General features: G+C 40.1%; 1 protein-coding gene and 1 long non-coding RNA gene across 3 annotated transcripts in view; both read left to right on the top strand.

Annotated features, from left to right (window-relative positions):
* LOC131229750 (choline/ethanolaminephosphotransferase 1-like) overlaps nucleotides 1-16,493 on the top strand; it is a 30,149-nt gene extending 13,656 nt beyond the window's left edge. For both annotated transcript variants that reach the window (XM_058225762.1, XM_058225761.1), the window contains 11 exons: nucleotides 643-737; nucleotides 923-991; nucleotides 5,779-5,848; nucleotides 6,470-6,533; nucleotides 6,606-6,646; nucleotides 6,738-6,822; nucleotides 14,184-14,246; nucleotides 14,924-14,982; nucleotides 15,108-15,160; nucleotides 15,768-15,840; nucleotides 16,237-16,493. In XM_058225762.1, coding sequence (XP_058081745.1) covers nucleotides 643-737; nucleotides 923-991; nucleotides 5,779-5,848; nucleotides 6,470-6,533; nucleotides 6,606-6,646; nucleotides 6,738-6,822; nucleotides 14,184-14,246; nucleotides 14,924-14,982; nucleotides 15,108-15,160; nucleotides 15,768-15,840; nucleotides 16,237-16,258 — 694 coding nt within the window. In that variant the 3' untranslated portion in view covers nucleotides 16,259-16,493. The remainder of the gene's footprint in view (nucleotides 1-642; nucleotides 738-922; nucleotides 992-5,778; nucleotides 5,849-6,469; nucleotides 6,534-6,605; nucleotides 6,647-6,737; nucleotides 6,823-14,183; nucleotides 14,247-14,923; nucleotides 14,983-15,107; nucleotides 15,161-15,767; nucleotides 15,841-16,236) is intronic.
* LOC131229751 (uncharacterized) lies at nucleotides 998-3,539 on the top strand. Its single transcript, XR_009163572.1, has 2 exons — nucleotides 998-2,226; nucleotides 2,473-3,539. It is a non-coding gene; the product is annotated as an uncharacterized LOC131229751 (long non-coding RNA).
* Nucleotides 16,494-23,215: the final 6,722 nt, after the last annotated feature.

Genomic DNA, 23,215 nt, shown 5'->3' with positions numbered 1-23,215 from the left:
TGTATGATTTCCTCGTATATGTTATGAATGTGAATTCTTTAAAAAAGAAGGTATGCATGCTTGTATACATGCAAGCATGTTAATGACTCCTGCAACTAGTTGTCGATGGTATAAAAACACTACTAGCTATATATGGGGTCCACCGTAGTGTTTGTATGGCATCCAAGCCATCCTGCAGGGTTGCCCCGCAATGAAAATGGACACCCCTACAATCAGGCTGATCCAATCATCTGGTGAGCCATGCATTAGAAAAAAAGACAAACACCCTAAAACTTCCAAGTTCTTAGGTTAATGGTTCCTGATTGGCTTCATGGTATATTTCTCAGTGGACATTTGTTTGTAGTTGTATTTAAATTGTACTGTATCCACCTCTACCAAAAAAAAAAGAAAGTACTGTATCCTTCAATTGATGAAGGAGCATTTCTAGACTGCCAAATTTGATTTTAAATAGAAGAAGAAAGAAAGAGGCTCGTGGATAACAATACCTACTGAATAGCTGCATGTAGTTAACAAGGAACTTGTAATGCATACTTAGTAAGTTTCCTCTAAACAGATAATCAGTGCCACGAATTTCAATTTGAATTATTCTTACTGCTGGGAGTTTTGTTCGCATATTTACTGATCTGAATTGTATTCCTCCAGCTTTTTCACAAATACCCTTGTCCTTCCAGAAATAAATGGACCCACGGAAGGTCTGATGCTGATTTACATGTGCCATTTCTTTACGGCCATAGTCGGTATGCCACTGAACCATCATGTGTCTTCCAGCAAGTATATTTAATTTAAAATTCTGGTTCTACTTGTTCAAAAGATTTGTTAATAACTTAATATGCATTGCTCTTCCAAAGAAAAAAGCATTCCAAAACTCTCTGTTTCAAGTTTTCAACATTGAATGATATGTTTTATGATCTCTTTCTTTTAGGTGCTGAGTGGTGGGCACAAGATTTTAGGGTGTCTATTCCCTTTTTGAGTTGGATACCATTAATTCCTGGTAAGATTTTCCACCAGTTTTATAAATAGCCTATTGAAATGTCATGGAACATTCCTGCCATGGGAATTTTATGTATTTCCGATCATTATTTATGAATACTGTGGGGTGGGTCAAAAAAGAGAAAAAAAAGGAAGAAAGAAAAGAAAAAAGAATCCTCCTGTGGGAGTGAGATGTAGCTTCTAGTTTTCTTTGGCATTTTAGTTCTCTTTGACATTTTCTTATTCTATTCAACCCTTCAGATCAATTTCATTCAACTCCTTGCTCCGATGACGGAACTAGTGACTATTGATCATGGAATTCATTATTCATGGACTCCACTTTCTGAACTTCGAAGAAGCATCTGTTGGGAGTTGTGTAGACTGTAGAGTGCATAATGAAAATTTGAGGAAAGCATTAGCAACCCAACACTGCCAGCGATGGTAGTTATATGCCCAAGTTTTCAATATCTTTTCACTGGCCTTGGATTCTTGATTTGTCTCATTTGATACTGGAGTTGGTATAGATAAGAGGAAAATATCCTTGCTTTGTCAGTCATCAAGTGACTGCTGCTTTTTAATGTCACACGACCAACTTGGCAGTTTTTTTATTTATATTTTTTATAATGGTGTCTCATAGTTACATGTGTTATGGCTGTGCGTGTCAACATCAAGGTATTTAAAAACAGTTGCTTAACAGTAATGGTGGGAACCGTTACATGTTACGGGCGGCCGGTAATACTGTTATCGGATAACTTAGTTGACAAGGATGCGTGTGTTGGTGGCAGACAACTGAAATATATATTGACGAAAAGGACAGTTGCCTGAGTGGTGGCCATCAAATGGCTCCTGCATTTCTCGTGGAATGCAAAAAAAATGACTTTAACATCTTTACCCATTTTCATTTATGGCTTTGGATGTGTTGGTGTCAGAAAAACACAAGGTGTGACTTGTGAGACATGGTCACCTTGATATATTTGAGATTGGGCACCCTCATAGAGGACCGGATGTGTTTTTCATCCTCATCATTCTCACCACCATCATCATGGTCTTGTCCAGCTATTTGGGTTTGGTGAGTGAACAATCCCTAATATTCCTTCTCAGGCAATTCTAAATGCCCCATCAATGGTGACTGGTGAGTGAACAATCCCTAACATTCCTTCTCACCGAAGTCCTTTTTGGGCCTACCTTCCGTCCTTTTTTCAGGTCCTTAAACAGTTCTAACCTAATCAATTTCACTTCTTATTGGAGCCATCTCCTGTCAACATTGCACAAGCACAAATGCACAGATGCAAAATCACCGAAGGATATGAAGTAGATTGGAAATACATGAATGAAAAGAAATAAAATAATTCCTCGTTGCCACCTCCACCTCCAAGCAAGGGAGATTGCCCCCTCGCTCCAACCCCCCCCCCCCCTTTGGTGATGGTGATGGTGATCGCGGTGAACATGATGATGATAGTTGTGGTGATGATGATGGTGATGATAATTTTTCCTTTTTGAAAGGTGAGAAACCTGCATGCACCCACACACACATGGGTTCTCAAACCCATGACCTCAGATTTGAGACACACGGTGTCTACCACTGAGCCATGATGGATGGCAATGTTGATGCTAATGATGTTTTACAAATGATTATGATGATGTTCACACATATCGATAGTTAACCTGCAACCACACATCCAAATACGTACTAGAAATTAGACCATCTAGTGGTCTGCTCCACTTTGAATGGATCATAAACAAGCAGTAAATAATGAAATTATATCATAATATTAGAGTCATGGATACCTGATGGACGGCGTTTTGTTTATCTATTTCAATCCTGGAATGGCACATTGTTTTCCAAACTGAGTAAACTAATACAGTGTTTGCTGACTGAGTTCAAAGTTTGTAGAGAACAAAACTTAATTGGTATTTTTTGTTATGATATTTTCTTTAACCAGTTCCAAAATAGTTCTTATATCCAAATAGCTCCTTAGTCTCTTTCCACTTTATTGTTGTTTTGGAACTCAGGTTAGGATTTCCTAAAAATCACATGGCACAAAATATAGTTCTTGATGCCTCTTGATGTCTTCCGTAATATTGAGCTTATTTTGATCTTGCAAATTATCTTACTCTTTGGAAGCCATTCTTATTTCATGTTTTGAACCCATTCTTCCCAGTATAATTTGGCTGGTAAGAGATATTGTTCCTTCTACTCTTTGAAAATAAGACAATCTTTGAAGCAGTCTGTATAATCCCAGTATCCACACACTGGGGGAAAAGAAAAAGGTGCCTTTGGCAGCTTGCTATGACTATGAGTATCTGGCAAAAATATGGAAAGAGAGAACTAGTAGAATATTTTTCTAATAAAGGTACCTCAGTTGGAGATACTTTTTCCAGGGTTTGGTATGAATTGTAAGTTGGAATTCAGCGCTAAAATATTTTAGTGGATATTCCAGCGATCAAATTTAACTTTGTTTCTCTTTATATGAATAGTAAGGAAAATTTTATTAAAGAGAGAAAAACTGGGTAGAGGCCAAATCCAAGGACACTAACTGAGACCAAAAAAGAGAGAAAAAAAAAGAAAAGAAAGAAAGACAGAAAGGCAGGCAGGATGGAGCTGTGTCAAACAGCTACAAACATGGCCTGAACACATAATCATCCACAATAATCAACACATCTTTTCGAGGCCCACCCTTTGTAAAGCAATCTGCATCCGCATTAGCTTAACTAGGCAGCAGTGAGAAGGAAAACTCCCTACCAATGCACACATCATGAACCTTATCAATAGCGTCTGTGATTCTCCATGTTATAGCGTTTCTCAAGTCACCTGCAATGATGGTAGGACCTGAAATAAACTGAAGTACAAGCTTACAGGCTTGCAGCACAGCCAAATGTTTGCTGAAATTTGAATCTTTGAACCTACTGGCTCCAACAATTCATCGAAGACATTACTGTTTGTCACATAAAATCCCCCCCAACTCTGGCTGGACTTGGGTTTCCTCAAGAACTCCCATCAAAGTTTATCTTCCGCGAGCCCTTGGGAAGAGTCTTCCAAGATGCAATGTTTTTAGTATCAATATCGATGCATATATTGCACCCTTGGGATATGGGAACATATTGGGTATCACACGAGAAAATGGAAACATCGCATGTATCACGTAAAACATCGGGAAAGGTCAAACTTTTCAATGAAACTTCAGAGAATGTTAAAAAAGACATTAATACATAGAACTCAAAAAATCATAAAAACACAAGTACACATGATAAGTTTCCTTTATATAGGGTCATAAACTATGCATTGTCTGACAGTAGTGATGCAACTATATTCAAAATCAGTTCATATAATTTAAATCATAGAAGACATGTATGAAAACACACTAATACATTCAAAAGCCAAATTTGTCCTATAATGTGTAGTGCATTTAATTATTTAATTTTTTATTTTCTTTAATTTAAAACATTATTTTTGAAAATAAATGAGTGTGGCTAATGTTATGATTAGCATATACTCATAAATACATAAATATAAGGCATAAATAACATCTGGTCAATGTTTTTTTTTTTTTTTTCAAAAATATTACTTTTGTTTATTTTTCTATATTTTTTAGTTAATTTTTTCAAAAATTCTAAAAAGTTTTGTTAATCTATAGATGAGCCTCGAAGAACTTTGACATGACTTTTCCATGCTCAAGTGCAAGTTAAATGGGTGAAATCGAGAAAATTAAGGATTTTCTCCAAATTCTCATATTTTACCCAAATTCGAAAATCGGAGGCTTAAATCCATGATTGAGCATACAAAAGATACAAAATCATGGATTACTTACTTCATCCCACAGATTTCAATTAATTTAACAAGATGAAATAATTTAAATTAGGGGTTTTGGCACCACATGCTTCAATCTCGATTTCTCTACCTAAATCTCCTTCTCTCCAAACAAATGAAAAGGATTGCTCGAAATACCTTTTGCGTATCGATGATATTGGGGAAGTTACATCAATGGTATTTTCAGAATATCGAAATGTATCGATGTATTGTCAAATACATTGCTGTATATCAACCGATATTGGGGAGTTTTCCTATTATAATTTACAACTCAATTTCGTATTGGCATTGTGCGATATCGGTAGTATTAGCTGATACTATCAGTACTACAACCACTATCAGGATGTGGGAGAGGAACTCTGGGTGCCACTATTTAAAATGTTGGTCTAGCATGTATTCAACTTCGCAAATGGCATCCCTTTAAAGGAGTGGGACCTAGCTCAGGACATAAGTGGGGACTGGATACCATAGTTTGATGACTTGGACATCAACAAAACCATATTGGGTGTGCGCGCGCGGGCAGGCAGGCAGGCGGGCGCACTCTTGTTCTGTTTTGGGAGCCTTGGCTGTTTGGCTGTCTTCTTTTTCCCTTTATTTTAATAAATTTAAGTTACCTTTCAAAAAAAAATAAATCTTACATTATATATCCAACTTTAGATTACCTCTCTCGTGTTATGTGCTTTGCTCTGAAGTGTTGGGTCTATTATTGAGCCTTTATTAAGTTACCAATCCATATGAAGCATACCTGATCCAATTTGGAGTATTTTGTATGATTTTGTCCCTGATGGTTAGTGTTTTATCCATCTAATGTTAAACCCTTCAAGATGGTTTGATGGTGACATCACTTCATTCTTTGTATCTTGGTCATGGCTATTTCTAATTTTGGTATGACTATGTTACCTTAATGTTTTTATCTTGCTGTGGATATTGAGTTTTCCTTTTCATGGTTTGTCTAGTTTTTCTCTCAGAACTTTCACTATGGTTTTGTTGTTTTCTGACAGAAATCCCATTGTACGGAGTCGTGTTATTTGTAATGGTTTTGGCTGGTGTTTTGCCTACTGTTGGATACAAGTAAGTAGCTTCTCTTATTCAAATGATAATGAAAAAAAAAGGTGTCTATAACATGCACCACATGGGTGAACTATGTTAAATTTAATCAAGATGATGTTTTCATCCATCTGGACCTTCTGCCACATATGTGCTCTCGGTTAAGAGCTATCCAAAGTTGGTATTATAAAAAAATGCATTTGATTGAAAATGATAAAATCTGTTCGACTATTGATCCATTGTTATTGCTATATGAATACGATAAATCAATAATGTTCAAGTAAATTGATACATGTATCTTGGACCATGGTTTCAAATAAAAGAGTCCATAAGTGATACGTGCAAATCTCTCTCAAAATAATAATAACAATAATTTAAAAAAAACAAGAAGTAATACATGCAAAAATCAGGTCCTTCTGTTCTGGGACCAGAAGTTCCACATTGATAAAGATTTTTCTTCATCCATGCTAGAAATGAAAGGAGAAGGGCACCAAACTGCAAACAACAGCCTCAAATGCATGCAGTTCACTTTGTCTCATGATTTAGGCTTGGAGAAAATAAATAACTGTGAATGAATGGCTTTTCAGAAGACCTGTAGGGACCATCGTAGTTTAATTTTTCATTACTTCAAATGCTCTTGTGCAGCATTTACAATGTCTATCAAGTTGTTCAAGCAAGAAAAGGAAGCATGTTGCTGGCATTAGCAATGGTAATATACTTTTTGTGTAATATGAGCCCGTTATTTTCCTTAATTGATTCCTAACTCGTTTGTTTTTCTCAGCTTTACCCTTTCCTTGTGCTCGTGGGTGGAGTTCTCATATGGTATGGATCTGCAATTTTTTTATGCTTAGTTTATTCCTTAGGATTGGAAGTGGATGATATATGCCTCTTGACATTGTGAATCTTTGCTTAGGTCTTTCTTGTCACCATCTGATATCATGGGGACTCAGCCACATTTGCTTATAGTTGGAACTGGATTTGCATTTGGATTCCTTGTGGTGAGATACCTATGCTTCCCATATGCTTTACCCAATCATGATCTATCATTTTTGTACATAATTATTGAAGTTAAACAGTTCATTGGATGGCCTGAAGTTTATGAAATTTTTCTTAAGAGCTCTTGAGCATTGGACGTCTTTTTTCCACATTGATAATCGAAGATGGCACACTTGTGGGAACTGGCGCCTAAGCAGTCGGCAGACTAGTGGCTGTCAGAACCTGGACCATTTCTAGTCCCTTGATTGTTACTGATTTGGGATTCCTTCACAAATCAGGCCATTGGCTTTCCACATTAAATGCTTTTTGAAAATTCAACCTCAGTTTACCGACAGTAAATATTTGATGTATTTTGATCCATCAAAGAGAAACATCTTTGGAAATTTCAGTGAATTGCTGTTAATTGATGATTTTCCTCTGCATTTGAGCTACAACTTGCAAAGCTAACATCTTCCCGGATGAGTTAAATTTCAGCAAGCAGGTCATTGACTGTTTTAAAACTGCATCTTTTAATTGAAAACCTTCCAATTGTTTCATGCTAATCCTAAGTAGGCCAGACCAATCGGTTTTACAATACAAAGATCAGAAGATACTGTTAGAAAAGAAGTCAAAGAAATTGGAAGGTTTTCACTTATGTTGTGGGTTGTACAAAAGTCAAAAGTGCAGTGCAGGACCTTAATTAACAGGAAGACTTGACAGGAGTCCTAATCTGTAAAACACAAACAAAACCCTGAACATTAGATGAACTGGTTATTTAAAATTTAGAGTGAATCATATCAGTTGGGATACAATTCCAAATTGTGTACTTGTTTAGGTTTTAAGTAACTCTGTAACACTGAGTTTTTAACCTGGAAGTTACTGATTGACCCCATTCCAGGCTGTTTGGTGGGGTGGTGAGGCTGGTCTCACAGGGATTTATGTTTGACATTAACATGCAGGCTTTGAAGTATCATAACTTGGTAGGGCTTTCAGGATTGGATGTTTGATGCTCAATGGCGCGTTTTTAAGGTTACTTTACAATGTTAAGAAATATGGTGATGATGCACCATTTCAGGGTTTCAAATCCTTGAAGTCTAACGGAAAAAAGTTGGAAATTATATTCAATTTGAAGATCTTTTTCCATCTAAGCTCATAAGCACACTATCAAGCATCAAACATTTAATCCCATTCTTGCTCAGAACTGCATAACTAACTCATAATTGCTTAAAGTCTTGAAATTGTTATTTTGATCCAAATTCTCTGGTTAGAGCGTTATGAAACAGCCCGAGATTGGGTTAATCCTTTTAACAAAATAATACACTTACTCAGCCTTGTCCTATATAGTTCAGCAAGTTGACGTGCTTTATGGTGAGGTCATATCACAATATGGTTGTTTAGTTTTTAATACCCTGCTTCAAAATCTTGTATTGATGCAGAAGTGAGGAATTAATGTATCTGTGTTTTTTAACTTTTTATTTTTATCTTTGAGAGGTAACAAATTTTTTTATTAGTAACAAAATTTTTTTTATTAGAAAGCCCAACAAGACAAAATTATACACTTACTCAGCCTTGTCCTATATAGTTCAGCAAGTTGACGTGCTTTAGACGGATCTTGGAACATCCTATAGAAGGAGCGAATGGAGAAGCACCTTGAGCTATGCACATGCCACACCAAAGAAACAGAAAAGGGTGCTAGGAAGAGGCCGCAGGGCGTTGATCAGTTCAGAACTGATTTAACAGAGAGCCGACTGGAACTATGAGCAGCCAAACCATCGAATCCCCTTCACCAGGAGAGGGACAAGCCTTTTAAAGAAAGCTTAGCAAACCGACCTCGTCCTTGGTGATATTTCTACGGCATGAAAGGGTTCCAAACTATTGCTCCTCCACAAGGTGTATAGCAAGATGCCACTGAAATGAAACAATCAAGAGCCAAACCCGCGAGTCTAGGAAACAAAAGGAAACAAATCTTGGAGAGCCATATCACTGCACTAAGTATCAACCCAGAAATAAATGCGAAGATCGTGTCCAAGCGAGAAATCAATCCCCTTATGTAGGAAATGCTCTTTAGCCACAATCACCTTCCATATACTAGAAGCGCCTAGCAAACCACTCCTTTGCCTGCATGTCATACTTGGAGCAACAATATTCCTCCACAACCTGCCTTCCTCACACCCAAACTTCCATACCCACTTGCCAAGAAGAGCTAAATTCATACGGCCCAAAGCACGGATAACTGCTCCCCCCTTTTCGATAGGCTTGCACACCTCGTCCCATTTGAGAAGATGAAACTTTCTAGCATCCTCATTGCCTCTCCAAAAGAAGTCCCTTCTCAACTTTCTGAGGCGCTCCAGCACCGACATTTAAAGGGGGACATGAAATAAATTGGCATATTAGAGAAAGCCGCCTTGATGAGGGCAGTGTTCGAAATATAGGTATCGCACAATGTATCGCACCCTTGGGATACAGATACGTATCGGTTATCGCATGGGATATATCGTTTGTATCGCATATTTTATTGCACTTTTTGGGAAACATGGGGAAACATTAGCAAAATGGTTGAATTTTTTATGAAACTTCAGAGATTATTTAAAAAGACCTTAATGCACACTTTTAAATCATAAAATATCAAAAAAAAAGTGCACATAATAAATTTCCTTTGTATAAGGTACTAAGTTATGCGTTATTTGATTAAACTAAGGTAAATATATTTAAATATGATGCATACCATTTATAAATGTATAAAGATATGTATGAAAATGAGTCACATCCAAACATCAATTGGAATTCATTTTAACATGTCATTTTAGGGCATGGGCCAAAAAATAAGGCAGATCCAAATCTGAGGTGGACCACACCCCACAAAATAGTGTTCATTGAATGATCACTATTAAACTATTTTGGGGCTATAAATTTTTTGGATAAAGCTAATATTTATGTTTTTCCATCCAGGTTTGTCAAACCTCATGGATAGATTGGATGGCAAATAAACATTACGGTGGGCCATAAAAAGCTTCAATGTCCACCACATTTTCTTGTAGTATGGTACACTTGATCTTTCATCGTCTCCTTTTTGGGCTCATGCCTTAAAATTACTTATGAAAATGGATGGAGGGTGTGGATTGGTTGGTGTACCACACGAGGTATGGGCATGTGTTGTGTGAAGATGGGATGCGGATTTCCTACTAAATCCTTTCGTAGGAGTGGGGCACACCATGTTGTTTGTGAGAAATCTACTCCATCCATCAGTTTTGTGAGCTTATTTTAAGACTCGAGGCAAAAATTGAGCAGGATCCAAGACTCAAGTGGGCCGTGCTAAAGAAAAAGGTGGGTAGGGAAATTCCTACAGTTGAAACCTTCCTGGGTCGACAGTGATGTTTACATTCCATCCATACCGTTCATTACGTCATTACTACTGGGATGAATTGAAAACCCAAATATTAGACCGATTCAAAACTTGTGGCCCCACGAATATTTCAACTGTGGACCTTCAATCCTCACGTTTTAGGCCTACTTGAGTCTTGGATCCGACTCATTTTTGGCCCTATGTCTTAAAATGTGTTAAAAAAACGGATGGACGGAGTGGATTTCTCACAAACATCACGGTGGACCCCACCTAAGTTTCCAGCGCATGAACTTCATGCGCCCAGACGAGCGCACCTCTGAGTTGTACAAATAGTTCAAAGGAGATCAGAGTTACATGGCCCCACCAATAATGTATTTATTATATCCACACCGTTCATCCATTTAGAGAGATCATTTTAGATCACGAACCCAAAAATGAGTGACATCCAAACCTCAATTGGACCACACCACAAATAGCAGTGAGGACAATGATTCTCACCGTTATAACGTTCGTAGGGTCCACCATAACGTTAGTTTTCCATCTAATCTGTTCATGAGGTCACAAAGACCTTGATGAATAGGAAAAACAAATATCATACGATCCAAAACTTTTGCGACCCCAAAAGGGTTTCAATGGTGGACGTTCAATATCCCGCTGCTTTTTTCAAGTGTGGTCCACTTGATCTTTGGATCTGTCTTATTTTTTGGATAAAGCCTTACGAGGAGCTCGCCAAATGGACGAACGGTTTGGATATAATATATACCTCATGATGGGACCCACATAACTTGGTGACGTCAACACAGTTGGATGGTGTGCGATGCACCATCCATCCGCCTCCTCTGAATAAGGGCTTGGGGCCCTTTTTTTCGAAGCAGAGAGGGTTCCAGACGCCGGAACCCTAAAATCTTTCCCAAATGCCGATTATTTCGACGATTTTGACGGATTTCGCGGCCAAATCTCTCCAAATCAGAGGCTTCGATTTGAATGGCCCATCAAACACAGCTTCCGATCAGGGCGATCTTCTTTACAGGTACTGAAATCTACCGTTGAAAGTTTTTTTTTTTTTTTGGATAATGATGCTCTCCCAGGTGCGATATCGACAATAATATCGGCCGATATCTGAAGTTTTGGATTTTCGGTATCTTCCGGGGGTTATCGGAGGAGTTTCGTCTCGCTAGGGCCCGATACTGATAATATCGGCCGATAGTATCGATATTTCGAACATTGGATGAGGGTAAGATGGCCACCATAGACAAATATCTACACCTCTAGCTAGCCAGGTTCCTTTTTATTCTTTCGACCACCTTATTCTAAAGATGTTTCACTAGCTTCCCAATGCATAAAGGCACCACTAGGTACATGGAGGGAAAAGACCCCAACTTACTATCGAAAGTAAGCGCAAGGCTAACTTAATCGGCCTCGCTAAGATGAATACCTAGCATGCCTATCTTGGAAACATCGATCTTCAGCCTTGACACTGCCTCAAAACAAATTAGGATCTTTCGAAGATTATCCACCACACTCTCATTTGCGTCACAAAGCATAATTGTGTCATCCGCATATTGGAGATGGCTGATTTGAATCCCATCCTCTAACACTCTAAACCCACTAAAAAGACCCCCCATCCTTAGGGGTGTACACGAACTGAGTTAGCTCGGTTAGCTCGCTTGACTCAACTCGAAAAAGCTCGATTCGACCAGGTTCGAAGCTGAGTTCGAGCCGAGTCAAGCTGATTTTTTGAGCTCAAAAAAATTTTGAACTGAGTTCGAGCTTGCCCGAGCTCGACTCGACTCGGATCGAACCCCAACTCAAATCAAACTCAGATCAAACTAGTTCGGTGACTCGGTTACTTTGATATTTGATGTTGCTCACTAAGTGTTTGATGAAATGACTCAACGAAGTGTCGGCTAGTCGCAAGGAAAGTATGTATATGAAATAAATACCATTTTTTCTTGATTTTGATGTTGCCTACAAGGTGTTTGATGAAATACTTGTAAACAGTTGCTGCTGTTTTACATACAGTGAGAAATTGAAAGTGCACAACATGTGTTTGTGAAAAATGCCACAGAGGCTCGATTTCGGCACGAACTGGCCTGAGCTGCTGATTGAACCGAGTCGAGTTGGCCAGTCAGGCTTGAGGACCGAGTCGAGCCGAGTTCGAGCTGGGGTCAGGTAGTGGCCGAGCTGAGTCAACCTGAGGCCAACTTGACTCAGTGTAGACCCCTAACCATCCTCCCCTTTCCACAACATCATATTGAGGGCATCCCTGATAACCACAAACAAATTCAAGGAGGGAGGGTCCCCTTGCCTTAGGCCACTTGACACTTCAAAAAAACCTTTTGGAGACCCGTTAACCAAGATGGAGAAGGTAGTGGACTGGACACAAGCCCAAATTCACCCCCTCTACCTTTTGCTGCATCCCAATTGCCTAAGCATGTAATCAAGGAATTCCCAATCGAAATAGTTGTACGCCTTTTCAATATCCAATTTGCAAATTATTCCGCTTCTCTTTTGTCTATACACTTGTGGGCTATCAACGCACTGTCTAAGATCTGTTTGCCGACCACAAAGGCTCCTTGATTTTCAGAAATAACCTTGGACAGAACCCCCTAGAAGCAAGACGCGAGCAACTTAACCAAAATTTTGTACAACCCCCCTATGAGGCTGACCGGCCAAAAGTCATTGAGGTGTTTTGTCACTTCCAATTTAGGTATCAATGCTATCAAGGAAGCCCCAAATTCGTTAGAAATACAGTTGTGGTGCCGGAATTCCGTAACAAAGTCCATTTCCAAAACTTTTGGAGAAAAAAGCACCAGAAAACCATCTGGGCTAGGGCTTTCTCATCACACATGGACTGTAAAGCCTCTATCACCTCCTCTTCGGGAAAAGGTTCCTTTAAAAAGGAGGCATCCACACTTGAAAGCTGAGAAAAATCAAGATTCTCCAACCGCAGTCTTTTCCACCAATCAACAAATAACAAATCCTTGTAGAACTGAACAGTAGCCCCGCATATCTTGTCTTTGTCCGAGGTCCTCTATCCATCCACTATCAAATTAGAAAATCTATTGCCGCATGCCCTGGCACTAGCAATGCTATGGAAATACTTAGTATTCTAGTCTCCTGCTTTCAACCAAAGTGCTCTCGATATCTTCCTCTATCTAATCTCCTCTTCATTGGATATTGTACTTGCTTTCGATATTGAGTAAAAATTTGTTATTACTCAGAAAATAATTTTGATAGTAAAATCTGGCATCAATCAAAAATTTGTTTAGATACAGATGTTAGTTATATTTCCATTAGGGATGCGTTGAAACATTCCATCGAAAAAATTAATTCTTGGAAATGACTTTTCCGAAAAATATGTGGAAATGGAAATGGAAAAGATATGCTTGGGAGCATTCATATTTCTGTCCAAAGATGCGATGCAATCATGACTTATGCAGACATTTTTTCCATTTGATCTGTTTAGACCATTCTCAGAAACAGAAAGAAATCATTGGAGATGAGGATTAGGGCAACCTGCTATTTTGATCAGACTATCTTAGTGAGACCAGTGGCATTCCTAAGATGGAAATGGAAATGTAAATATATTTCTTTTTTCTTTTTCTTTTTTACTTCGGAAATTTGAACAAAGCAAATTTTTTGAAATGAAAATGTGATGGAAATACATATCCACAGACTCACAGACGGTCTCTTATAGTTAGGTCTGGCAACAGGCAAGCCTGGGGTTGGTTCAGACCTGGATTTTGAACTGGTCGGTCAGGGTTGACTGGGCCGGGCCTAATCAACATATTGTTTTTGCCTGGCTAAAATGTTATATGCATATAATAATGCTGCTCTATTGTACTGTTTCATGCATAGTTCTCAGTTTCCATCCTGTGCATGTACCTGGTTGCTTGCATTTTTTTATGCATACCTTAAAAGGATATTCTGCCTGGTAAAAATGGAAACTGTTCATGGCATTTACTTCTACACAACGGAGTGGTTGGTAGTGGTTCTATTACCTTTGCATGCTGTTATTGATAGTCTCTGTATTGGCAGGGAAGGATGATTCTTGCTCACTTGTGCGATGAACCCAAGGGCTTGAAAACTGGAATGTGTCTGGTATGCACGCTTCTCTGACCCTACAATTCTGAATTTTTATTTTATTTTATTATATTTTACAGTGAAGTACGCCATACTGTTTTTAGTGGGTTTTGTGTCCTGGTCTCTTGTTCCAGTAGTTTTTGCCACTCATTTTACAATGCTGGTATAGTAGTTAATGATGTTTTTTTGTGATAGGAGAAATGCCATTATGATGCCCACGTTATAGATATTTAAGAAAGTTTTGTTCCCACTATGTGACAAATACATGGTGATTAGGACCATTGATCTGTTGGGCCACCAGGTGGATGGGCCATAGACCACGAGTTGTAATTATCGAGTAACTCTGACCATCAGACTGTTGCGAGCTTGCTTGTTGAATGTGTCCCACTGATCATTCTTGAGTTAACAGGCCCCTTAGCAGGACACTGATTGGCAGTTGACAGTCTGATCTCCCTGCGATTTGACCCAGATGGTCCATCCATGCAGTTTCCCATGATTATAAATTGTCCTGATTGCTGTAGACAAGTGCCATGTTTACTGTAGGGATGTTTTAGTACATATTTCTCGAACAATGTCTATACATTGTACTAGCATTATTCTTTCTAATAAAGCAAACTATTTCCCTTGTTTCGTGCATGGTTCCTACCAAGTGTGGGCAGTATCCATATCTCTAACTGCTTGACCATTTTGAACAGTCACTGCTGTATCTTCCTCTTGCCATTGCAAATGCACTCACTGCCAGCCTCAATGACGGGTATCCACACTTTTAATTTTCTTGATGGTGATTTAAAGATTTATTGGATCTGAAACTTGCATACGCCTTCAGCACATTTGTCACATGCAAGCTCCTTTTGTGCCCTTTTTTTTTTCCCTTGGCAGAATTCCATTGGTTGATGAGACTTTAGTTCTTCTTGGGTACTGTGCATTCACAGGTAAAGCAGTTTTTTCTATTATAGGGTCTGTTTTGGTATATGATCCCTCAAAATTGGTGGGCCCCATGCCCTTCGTGGCAGATTCGCATGTGTCAAAGTGGTGTTTTCCCTGTTTAATCACAATTTTGCTGAGTTTTTATTTTTTATTTAAAAGAAAAAAAGCAGAACTTGGGAAGTGACATTTTGACACACGTAATCTGATGTGGAGAGCATAGGCAGCCAAAGTTGGGGTTGTGGCATAATCCTAATTTTGCGCGATCACCCACTGCAACGTGATTAAGTTATTACGTGCTATGCATTTGTAGTATAACTCTATAAGCTTGTCTCTTGTATAAGATTTGTTTTTTTTTTAAAGCAACAAGTACCTTTGCCCATATGTTTGGTTATATGAGTCTCACTGAACTGACAGACCTCTCCATATGCACCTCGGAGAGGGTATAGTCCTGCAACGGCTAACTGTTGCTGGCCTGATCCTTGCTGCATGCTATCGCTTTGGTTTTTGTTTTTCTTTGTTTCCAAAATCCACCTTCAAAAGACTTATATAGGCTTTCAGAAGATTGTTTTTTATTTATTCCTTATTCCTCACATATCTTTTCTCTGATACCAGTATCACTCTACATGCATTTCGCGACGTCTGTCATCCACGAACTCACGACTGCATTGGGCATCTACTGTTTCAGGTAAAAAAGAAAAAGGAAAAAAAAAAAAAAAAGCTCTTCATCCCACACCATTTAAGGTTATGGGGTCTGCAGGATGCAAATGTGCTTACCCATTATTTGATCCAAATTGTTGATATTGGAGGGCCCAATGTGCTCAGATTGGAAAATCCACTAATTTGGACCATTGTTCCATACTTAATGTTTCGTCTTAGCCATCTATCTGTAGGCCGCTATATTGGAGGGTTGCGATCTCCAAATCTTGAACATTTCTGGTGTATCTCCCATCCAAAGTGGGCCCATCGAATTAATGATTCAGATCACCGAGCCACAGGCTCCACACAATTCCACGCTCAATTTAGGGATTAGTTTCCAATCAAGAGGCTTCATGTCTAACAGTGTCTTTCATCTGACTTGCAGGATAACAAGGAAAGAAGCCTGATAAGAACTTCAATCTTCGAGAGCCACGGGTTTGTTGTCTTCCCAAAATGCATGTACCGTACATATATGACTGATGATATCATTAAGTCGAGCGGAAACTGGATGGAAATGGCTGATATTCTGCTTATTAATGTTGAGGGTCTGGATCCGTTCCGGCCCCACACATGATCATAATCCGCAGCCTGTTGTTCTTGCTATTGGGGATTTTGAATGAGAGGAAATATAGTTATGGTATTGATCTGTTGTCTTCTCTTCTTTCCTGTTCCTCTTCCTTTCATGCGCTAGCATAATATGCAGCAAAGTCCCACCCCCACCTTTTCCAGTTTGGGGCACATTCAAATTTTAGATCTGCCACATTTTGGGGCTGACATCGTAAACTGTCTCAATAAGACAGTTTTCCCTTCTTTCTGATCATCCGGGTTCAGTATTCCAGATCTCCGGTCCGTTGTGTCCCACCACAGGTGGACCCTGCACCGGAGCTCCCCTAGATTGGAAGAGGTGGTAGTCTCCAGGAATTTTCTTATAACCATGAGATCTTGTCTGAACTGAAATTCCAAGTGTACAGTGTACAACGCCTTCTGGGTCTTAAATTCTTCAGTATCCAATGCTCGGCCCAAGTTTGTACTGCATGCTGTGGGCTCATCAGCGATCTGTACCGTGCTGAATGACCCATGGAAGGAAATTCCTGGCCCCTTGGTGGCCAGGAAATTGACAGTAAACAGGGTGAATTTCAAGGTTGAGGTCTCAGGTTCAAGCTCAACTCACCTGTAAAAAGAACACGGAGAAGTCTGTGTACTGTACAACCTAAAAGGGCGAATTTTTTTATCTAATGGCTTCGTTTACTGAACCATGGGCCGCCTGTACAAAATGAAAACATCATTTTAGAATGATTAGGCCTGCCTATTTTCGCCTGATCAATGGGTTTTCATTTCTGATGAGTGGGAGCCCATGATTTGGTAATCCAGACCGTTGGAGGGTCCATCCATTGCGAGTAGGCTGACATCTGATTGTATGAATGCCCCAGTGGTAGGGCTGGGCAATGGGACAGGCCCCGGGCAATTTTGAATTGGTTGGGCTAGGCCTATTCAGGGCACAGGTCCGACCTATTGCCAGCCTTTTCTCAGTGTGCTCTATTTATGAGCTGGCCAGCAGAGACAACGTCAATTGGTCCTACTATCCATTATTTTAAAACTTGCTGAGTCGACTCAGTAGTCGTGTTTACTCAGGCTAGCTGATCCATGCGGTATTGGCCTCTGTAAACAAACCGTCCCGTTTTCTTAAATTGGGTAGAGTTTTGAGCTAACTCGGGTGAGTTCTGGCGAAATCACACCTTGAGGGTTGAAATTCATGTAGTGGGCCCCAATTAATTGTGACAAGGCTAATATGATGAGATATCTAAGTGGAACTCACATGAGTCGACCGCACGGGATCGCTTCCCTTACAACTAATTGCTTCATGGCCAATGACGGATCTGAGTCACTAACATGGAGGCTGATTGCCGTCGCCCCAGCATATAGGAAGTTCCTGTGGGTGGGAGCTATGTGGCCCACTGTAATAAACACACTCCATCCATCGGTTTCTCTAGATCATGTTAGGACATGAGCCCAAAATTAGTCAGATCCAAAACTCAAGTGGGCCACATGACAGAAAACAGTGGGGATGGAAACGCCCATTGACGAAAGCTTCCTGGGCACACGCTGATGTTTATATGCCGTCCAAACCGTTCATAAGTTTTCCCATCAAGTGAAGATACAAAGTTTCCGTGGCCCCATGAAGGTTTCCACAGTGGGCATTCAATCCCCACCTTTTCCTTAGGGTGTGCCCCACTTGAGTTTTTGACCTCTCTCATTTTTTGACCCAGTTCTTATCATGAGCTGGTGAAATTGATGGGCGGAATGGATGTATAGGAACTTCACGTGCAACTAGAATCCATCCCACTTACGCAATAGGCCTCCACCATTCTAATATAGAGATGCTTGAGATTTCCCATGCCTCCCACCCTTTCAATAGCAAGGGAAAATTTCAAATCTTAAGTTATGTTGTGCTGGGAGAAGAGATCCCTTCTCGACCACATACAACAATATCAAAATTAAAAGAAAAGACAGAAAAGATGCAACCATAACACAGATTTACATGGGTCCTTTTCATTATCTTCATGGATCGAAACCGATTCACCACACTCAAAAGCAAAAATAAAATAAAAATAAAGCATTGCCAATACAATAAGGGCTCTCTCATAATAGAATATTATAAAAATGGTGTGATTTTATAAAAATGGTCATAACTTTCTTGTTTTAAGTTGGATCGGGATAATATGTGCTCAATAGAAAGATGATTCAATGAAATTTCAAAACTTTGAAATCAGCTCATTTGAAGACAATTTGAATTATTAAAAGTAAGTCAAAAGTTAATGTTATAATTTGGACAAAACAACAATCATAGTTTGGACAATGTATCGCATGGTTAGACGAAAATAGTCATAACTCCTTTGTGATTGGTTGGATCAGGGTGATCTTGTACTCGTTGAAAAGAGAATTGCAACAACCTGTCTAACCAGTACAGTGTCCTGGGGCGTCCACGTAGAATTTTCCGCAGGTCCGATCATTTAAACCATGCGCGGTGAGATACCACAAGCAAATTAACCTAGGATTAGCTCATTAGAATAAACCGATCGGATCATGACAGGACCCGGTGCGGGCCGTCGAGCCAGATGACTCATTTGCCCTTAACGACAGCCCGTATGGGCTACACCGTGACATAGGAAGGTCAGAAAATTCTAAAAATAAACGGAACCGTAAATCTCACTGGGCTTGTGGACTATTGCGGACCACGGACCCAGCGGACACCCAGAAGTGGGATCTGGCACTGATTAAATGCACCCCACCAATGCTAGGACCGAAATCTGGCACTTGCAAATAAAACCGAGATACCAGGCTATCCAATCGTCGGATCTCTTCCACATTTAAAGTGGAGGTCTAATGAATTTTTCTACACCCGTCTACCAACTCTGGGACCCGATCATGGGACGATGACCGTCGATCACAAATCGGACCCGTACGACCAAACCCCAGATCCGATCGTCCCCAAATTTTGTATGGCCCTTCATCGGGCCATGAAGCATCTATCCTAGAAATTTCATAGCTAGAGGGCCACCAGAACCACTCTAATCACCAGAATGGACCCCTTAGGGCTGTTTAAAGATCAGAACCCTTGACTCAAACTCCACAACCGTCCATCCGTTTGTTCCCAAATTTTACACGGGCCCTAACCGGGCCATAGGGCACCTACCCACCAAATTTGGTGGCCAAAGGAGTATTAGGGCCACACCAACCCCAAAAGTGAGTCCTAGTTGGCTATTTTGAGAATTTGAGGAAACTTAAGGCCAAAAGGCCCAAGTCTAGGAAATAAACCCTATCTCTCATAACTCTCTCTTAATTGCTACAACCACCGAGAGAGAAGGAGAGTGAAGGAGCTAAGAGGAGAAGATAGTGTGAGAGGAGGAGATTCAAGGTGGACCCTTGATCGAAGTGCGGCCCAAGAGAATCAACCCTTCCAACTCCCTACCTCTCTTACAAGGAGAAACTCTCCTCCTTGACTTCAACGACCGTCCGTGGGTCGCCTAGGTAAGGTTTTCACCCATTCTTCTTGAAATCCATGTAGTAAGATGGGATTGGCTTGGAATTCTAACATGCAAGAGCTTGTTTTAGGAATTTCGGCCGATCGACCCGAAAGCCCTCTTTCCTAGGGTGTTTTTCGAATCTCCAACGAACCATAGGTGCGGATTATTATCCTTAGGTGGCCTAGCACCAATTATAGTATGAGTTTAATGATTTTGTTTGTTAATCTAGAGGAAACTTAGGAATGACATGTTGTTAGAATTGCATGAATTTGCATGTTTGGTGCTCCTTGATGATTGATATTGCCTCTCACATGATTTGGTATATGGATGATTTCATGCTCATGATTGGTTGATTTCTCTCATTTGTGTTTGCTTCCTAGTGTGTAGGAATCATTGCTCATGTATATTTGAACCCTTGAGGTGTAGGAAGTGCTTAACTTCCTTCCTAATCCACACTACTCACTTGCACCTTAATCATGATGTTGTAGCTTGCTCGTTAGGAGTGTTGAATCATATATTGAGATATATGTGAACATGAAACTGTTATGTTTGTTGATAACCTTGATGCTAGCGTATTATGAACTGTTCTCATACCCTTGGGTTGGTTAGGAAATATGAAGAGAGACGGTATCCCCTTTGGTAGGGATACCCTAAGGCTAAACCCATGGATTTGGGCGGGTGCACGTGGACGGCAGTAGTTCGACTACATGGGCCTCTTGTGCTCAATGTCGTCCGTCGCGTGCTCACCTGACTTGTGAGGTCTAGCCTACCGTCTGACCAACCTTGATTGTTAACCCTGTTTGCTCACATATGTTTGGAACCTGGAATACCCTACAACCATGGTAGCCCATCAATAACCCACTTGAAATTAGTCTACAGCCTTGTGAGCCGGGCATGGTGGAATGAGACACTGTGTCCGAGCTGTCGGCCTATGCTGGGGTACCGCGCCTCCCCATAGTGACCGCGAGCGATCTCTTTCTCACGACACTCCTCATGTGCTTGAAGTCGGGGATGAGGAACCCGACGGGATCACGGACCGCGAGGTCTCGGCCTCACGCATTGGGGGGTCTTGGCCTCGCAACTTGTTTAGGGCGGTGATACGTGGGGTGTACCAGATTTCCAAATCTACTGGATGAATGGACCTAACTAATAACTCGGCTAACACGATCGCATTGCATCGCACTAGTTAGGGTGGCGACTCGGCAGTCGAGGTCGCAATGAGGGAGTGTTGTCATTTGCGATCGTTAGATGGTGTCGCTCGAGGGAGCATTGTGGTGAGGGCATGCATCATGTCATGCTGCATACATGCACATTAATAAGATTACTTAGATGTATGTGATTGTCTGCTTTTTACTAAGATCATATTATAATTGATGCCTATGATAACTTGAGGTTAATAGCACCCATTGAGTTGATCACTCACTCCCACTCTGGGACGGTGCTTTAAAACACCAACCAGACCCTTTCATAGATGCAGGTGACTCAGGACTAGAGGAGCCTGGCGAGGCGAGCTTTGACGAGGAGGACGAGCTATCTTATTTCCAGTTGATGGAAGGCTCTCCATCGGCTTGATGGGCAGGATCGGGATTGCTGGGCTGTGGACTCAGCCTCATTATTTTTTGACACAGTATTCTTTTGTTGTTTTGGTTGGGCAACGCTCGTGCGACCCATGTATGTTTTGGACCTGTATATATAATAGACCTCTTTCATCTCAGTAGACTTGCGTGGTTATGTTCATGTTCTAGGGAATTTCAGGCTGCGCAAATTAAACTGGATTAAATGTTCATCAATGAAAGCCGGTTGTAAGTGACTCTCGGGAACTCGGGAGTTGAGCGCATGCGCGACCCCCGAATTCCAGGGCGTTACAAGAATTTATTAAACTTTTAAATAACTTTGAAATAAATTTATTTGGAGATTGTTTGATCTTTGAAAAGTAAGTGTAAAAATCTGATCACGATTTTACGATGTTCATATCGTAGTTTGAACTATGCATTACACGATCTTACAGAAACGGTCATAACTCACTTATTACAGGTCAAATCGGATTAATTTCATACTTGTTGGAAAAATAATTTGACAATCTTTTAAATAGATTTGAAATCATCTCATTTTAGACTATTTCACCTTTCAAAATAGTAGACTCAAAACAATAATTGTGATTTGAGCAATGCATCACGCAATCTCACGGGAAATGCTTATCACTTTTATTTATTTATTTATATTATAGGTCAAATCGAAATAATCTTAAACTTGTTGAAAAGATAAGTCGACAAAATTTCAAATGATTTTGGAATCATCTCATTTATACATTGTTTGATCTTTCAAAAGTGGTCGAAACTCCAACTCTTGGTAAAAGACTAATATCAACATATATATATATATATATATATATATATATATATATATAGAGAGAGAGAGAGAGAGAGAGAGAGAGAGAGAGAGGAACGCTTAGCTACACACCGGTTCGCACGTCATTACGTGCGAACCTTGCTATCAACCGTCGGATAAGGCCGATGTATAAGAACTCTATCTAGTGGGCCTTACTGATCAACAGTCTGAATTGTCATTCAGTTGGACTGGATGAGTGAGTAGACTAGTGGGCCCCACTTCAGGTGATTCGCTGCGCAACTCTGATTGCGCAGCAGTGCGTATATTAGGGCTGGAATGCTATAGTTGTTTATGCAGACAACAATTTGAGTCGAACTAGGACGCAACAATGTGGAGCGTGGGAGAGGGAGTTTTGATGGTTTTGAAACTCCTCCTCCACAGTCTCTATATAAGAGAGCTGAGTCTCCGATCCTACACCACGGCAGAATTCGAGTCCTATCTTTTGAGTTGCAAAAAGGGTGTGAAGGAGAGGAAGATCCTAAGCTCTATTAGTATTCTGGTATTCTTATTCTTAGCAATGACGTCCCACTTAGGTAAGCCATCCGAACCCTCGATCACCATGTCCTATGCACAGATAGATCCGTGGGCCTATTCCGCATATTTGTTAAGTCCCACAGTTGGTATCAGAGATTGTTATGCAAAGGTATGGATGATCGTATTCAGCTATATTAGATTCAATTCGATCATCAAGGTTTTCCAAATTAGAATCCCATATATGCAATTAGGGATTTTGATATTTGTATCCAACATCTAGAGATTAGGGATTTCGGACCCTTCATCAATATGGGATTTTCAAATCGAGAAATCCCAAATCCAGATAGCAATTAGGGTTTCCGAAATCCCAAAATCATATATCAGGGATTGTTGACACCCTAAATTCTGATGCAGTAGCTAATTAGGGATTTTACATTCAAAATCCTGATCTAGATATATTAGGATTTTTGAATTAGA

The sequence above is a fragment of the Magnolia sinica genome, chromosome 16, assembly GCF_029962835.1.
Source record: "Magnolia sinica isolate HGM2019 chromosome 16, MsV1, whole genome shotgun sequence".
Classification (NCBI taxonomy): domain Eukaryota; kingdom Viridiplantae; phylum Streptophyta; class Magnoliopsida; order Magnoliales; family Magnoliaceae; genus Magnolia; species Magnolia sinica.
Note: the sequence above shows the minus strand (reverse complement) of the source record. Positions and strands in the feature narration are given on the sequence as shown.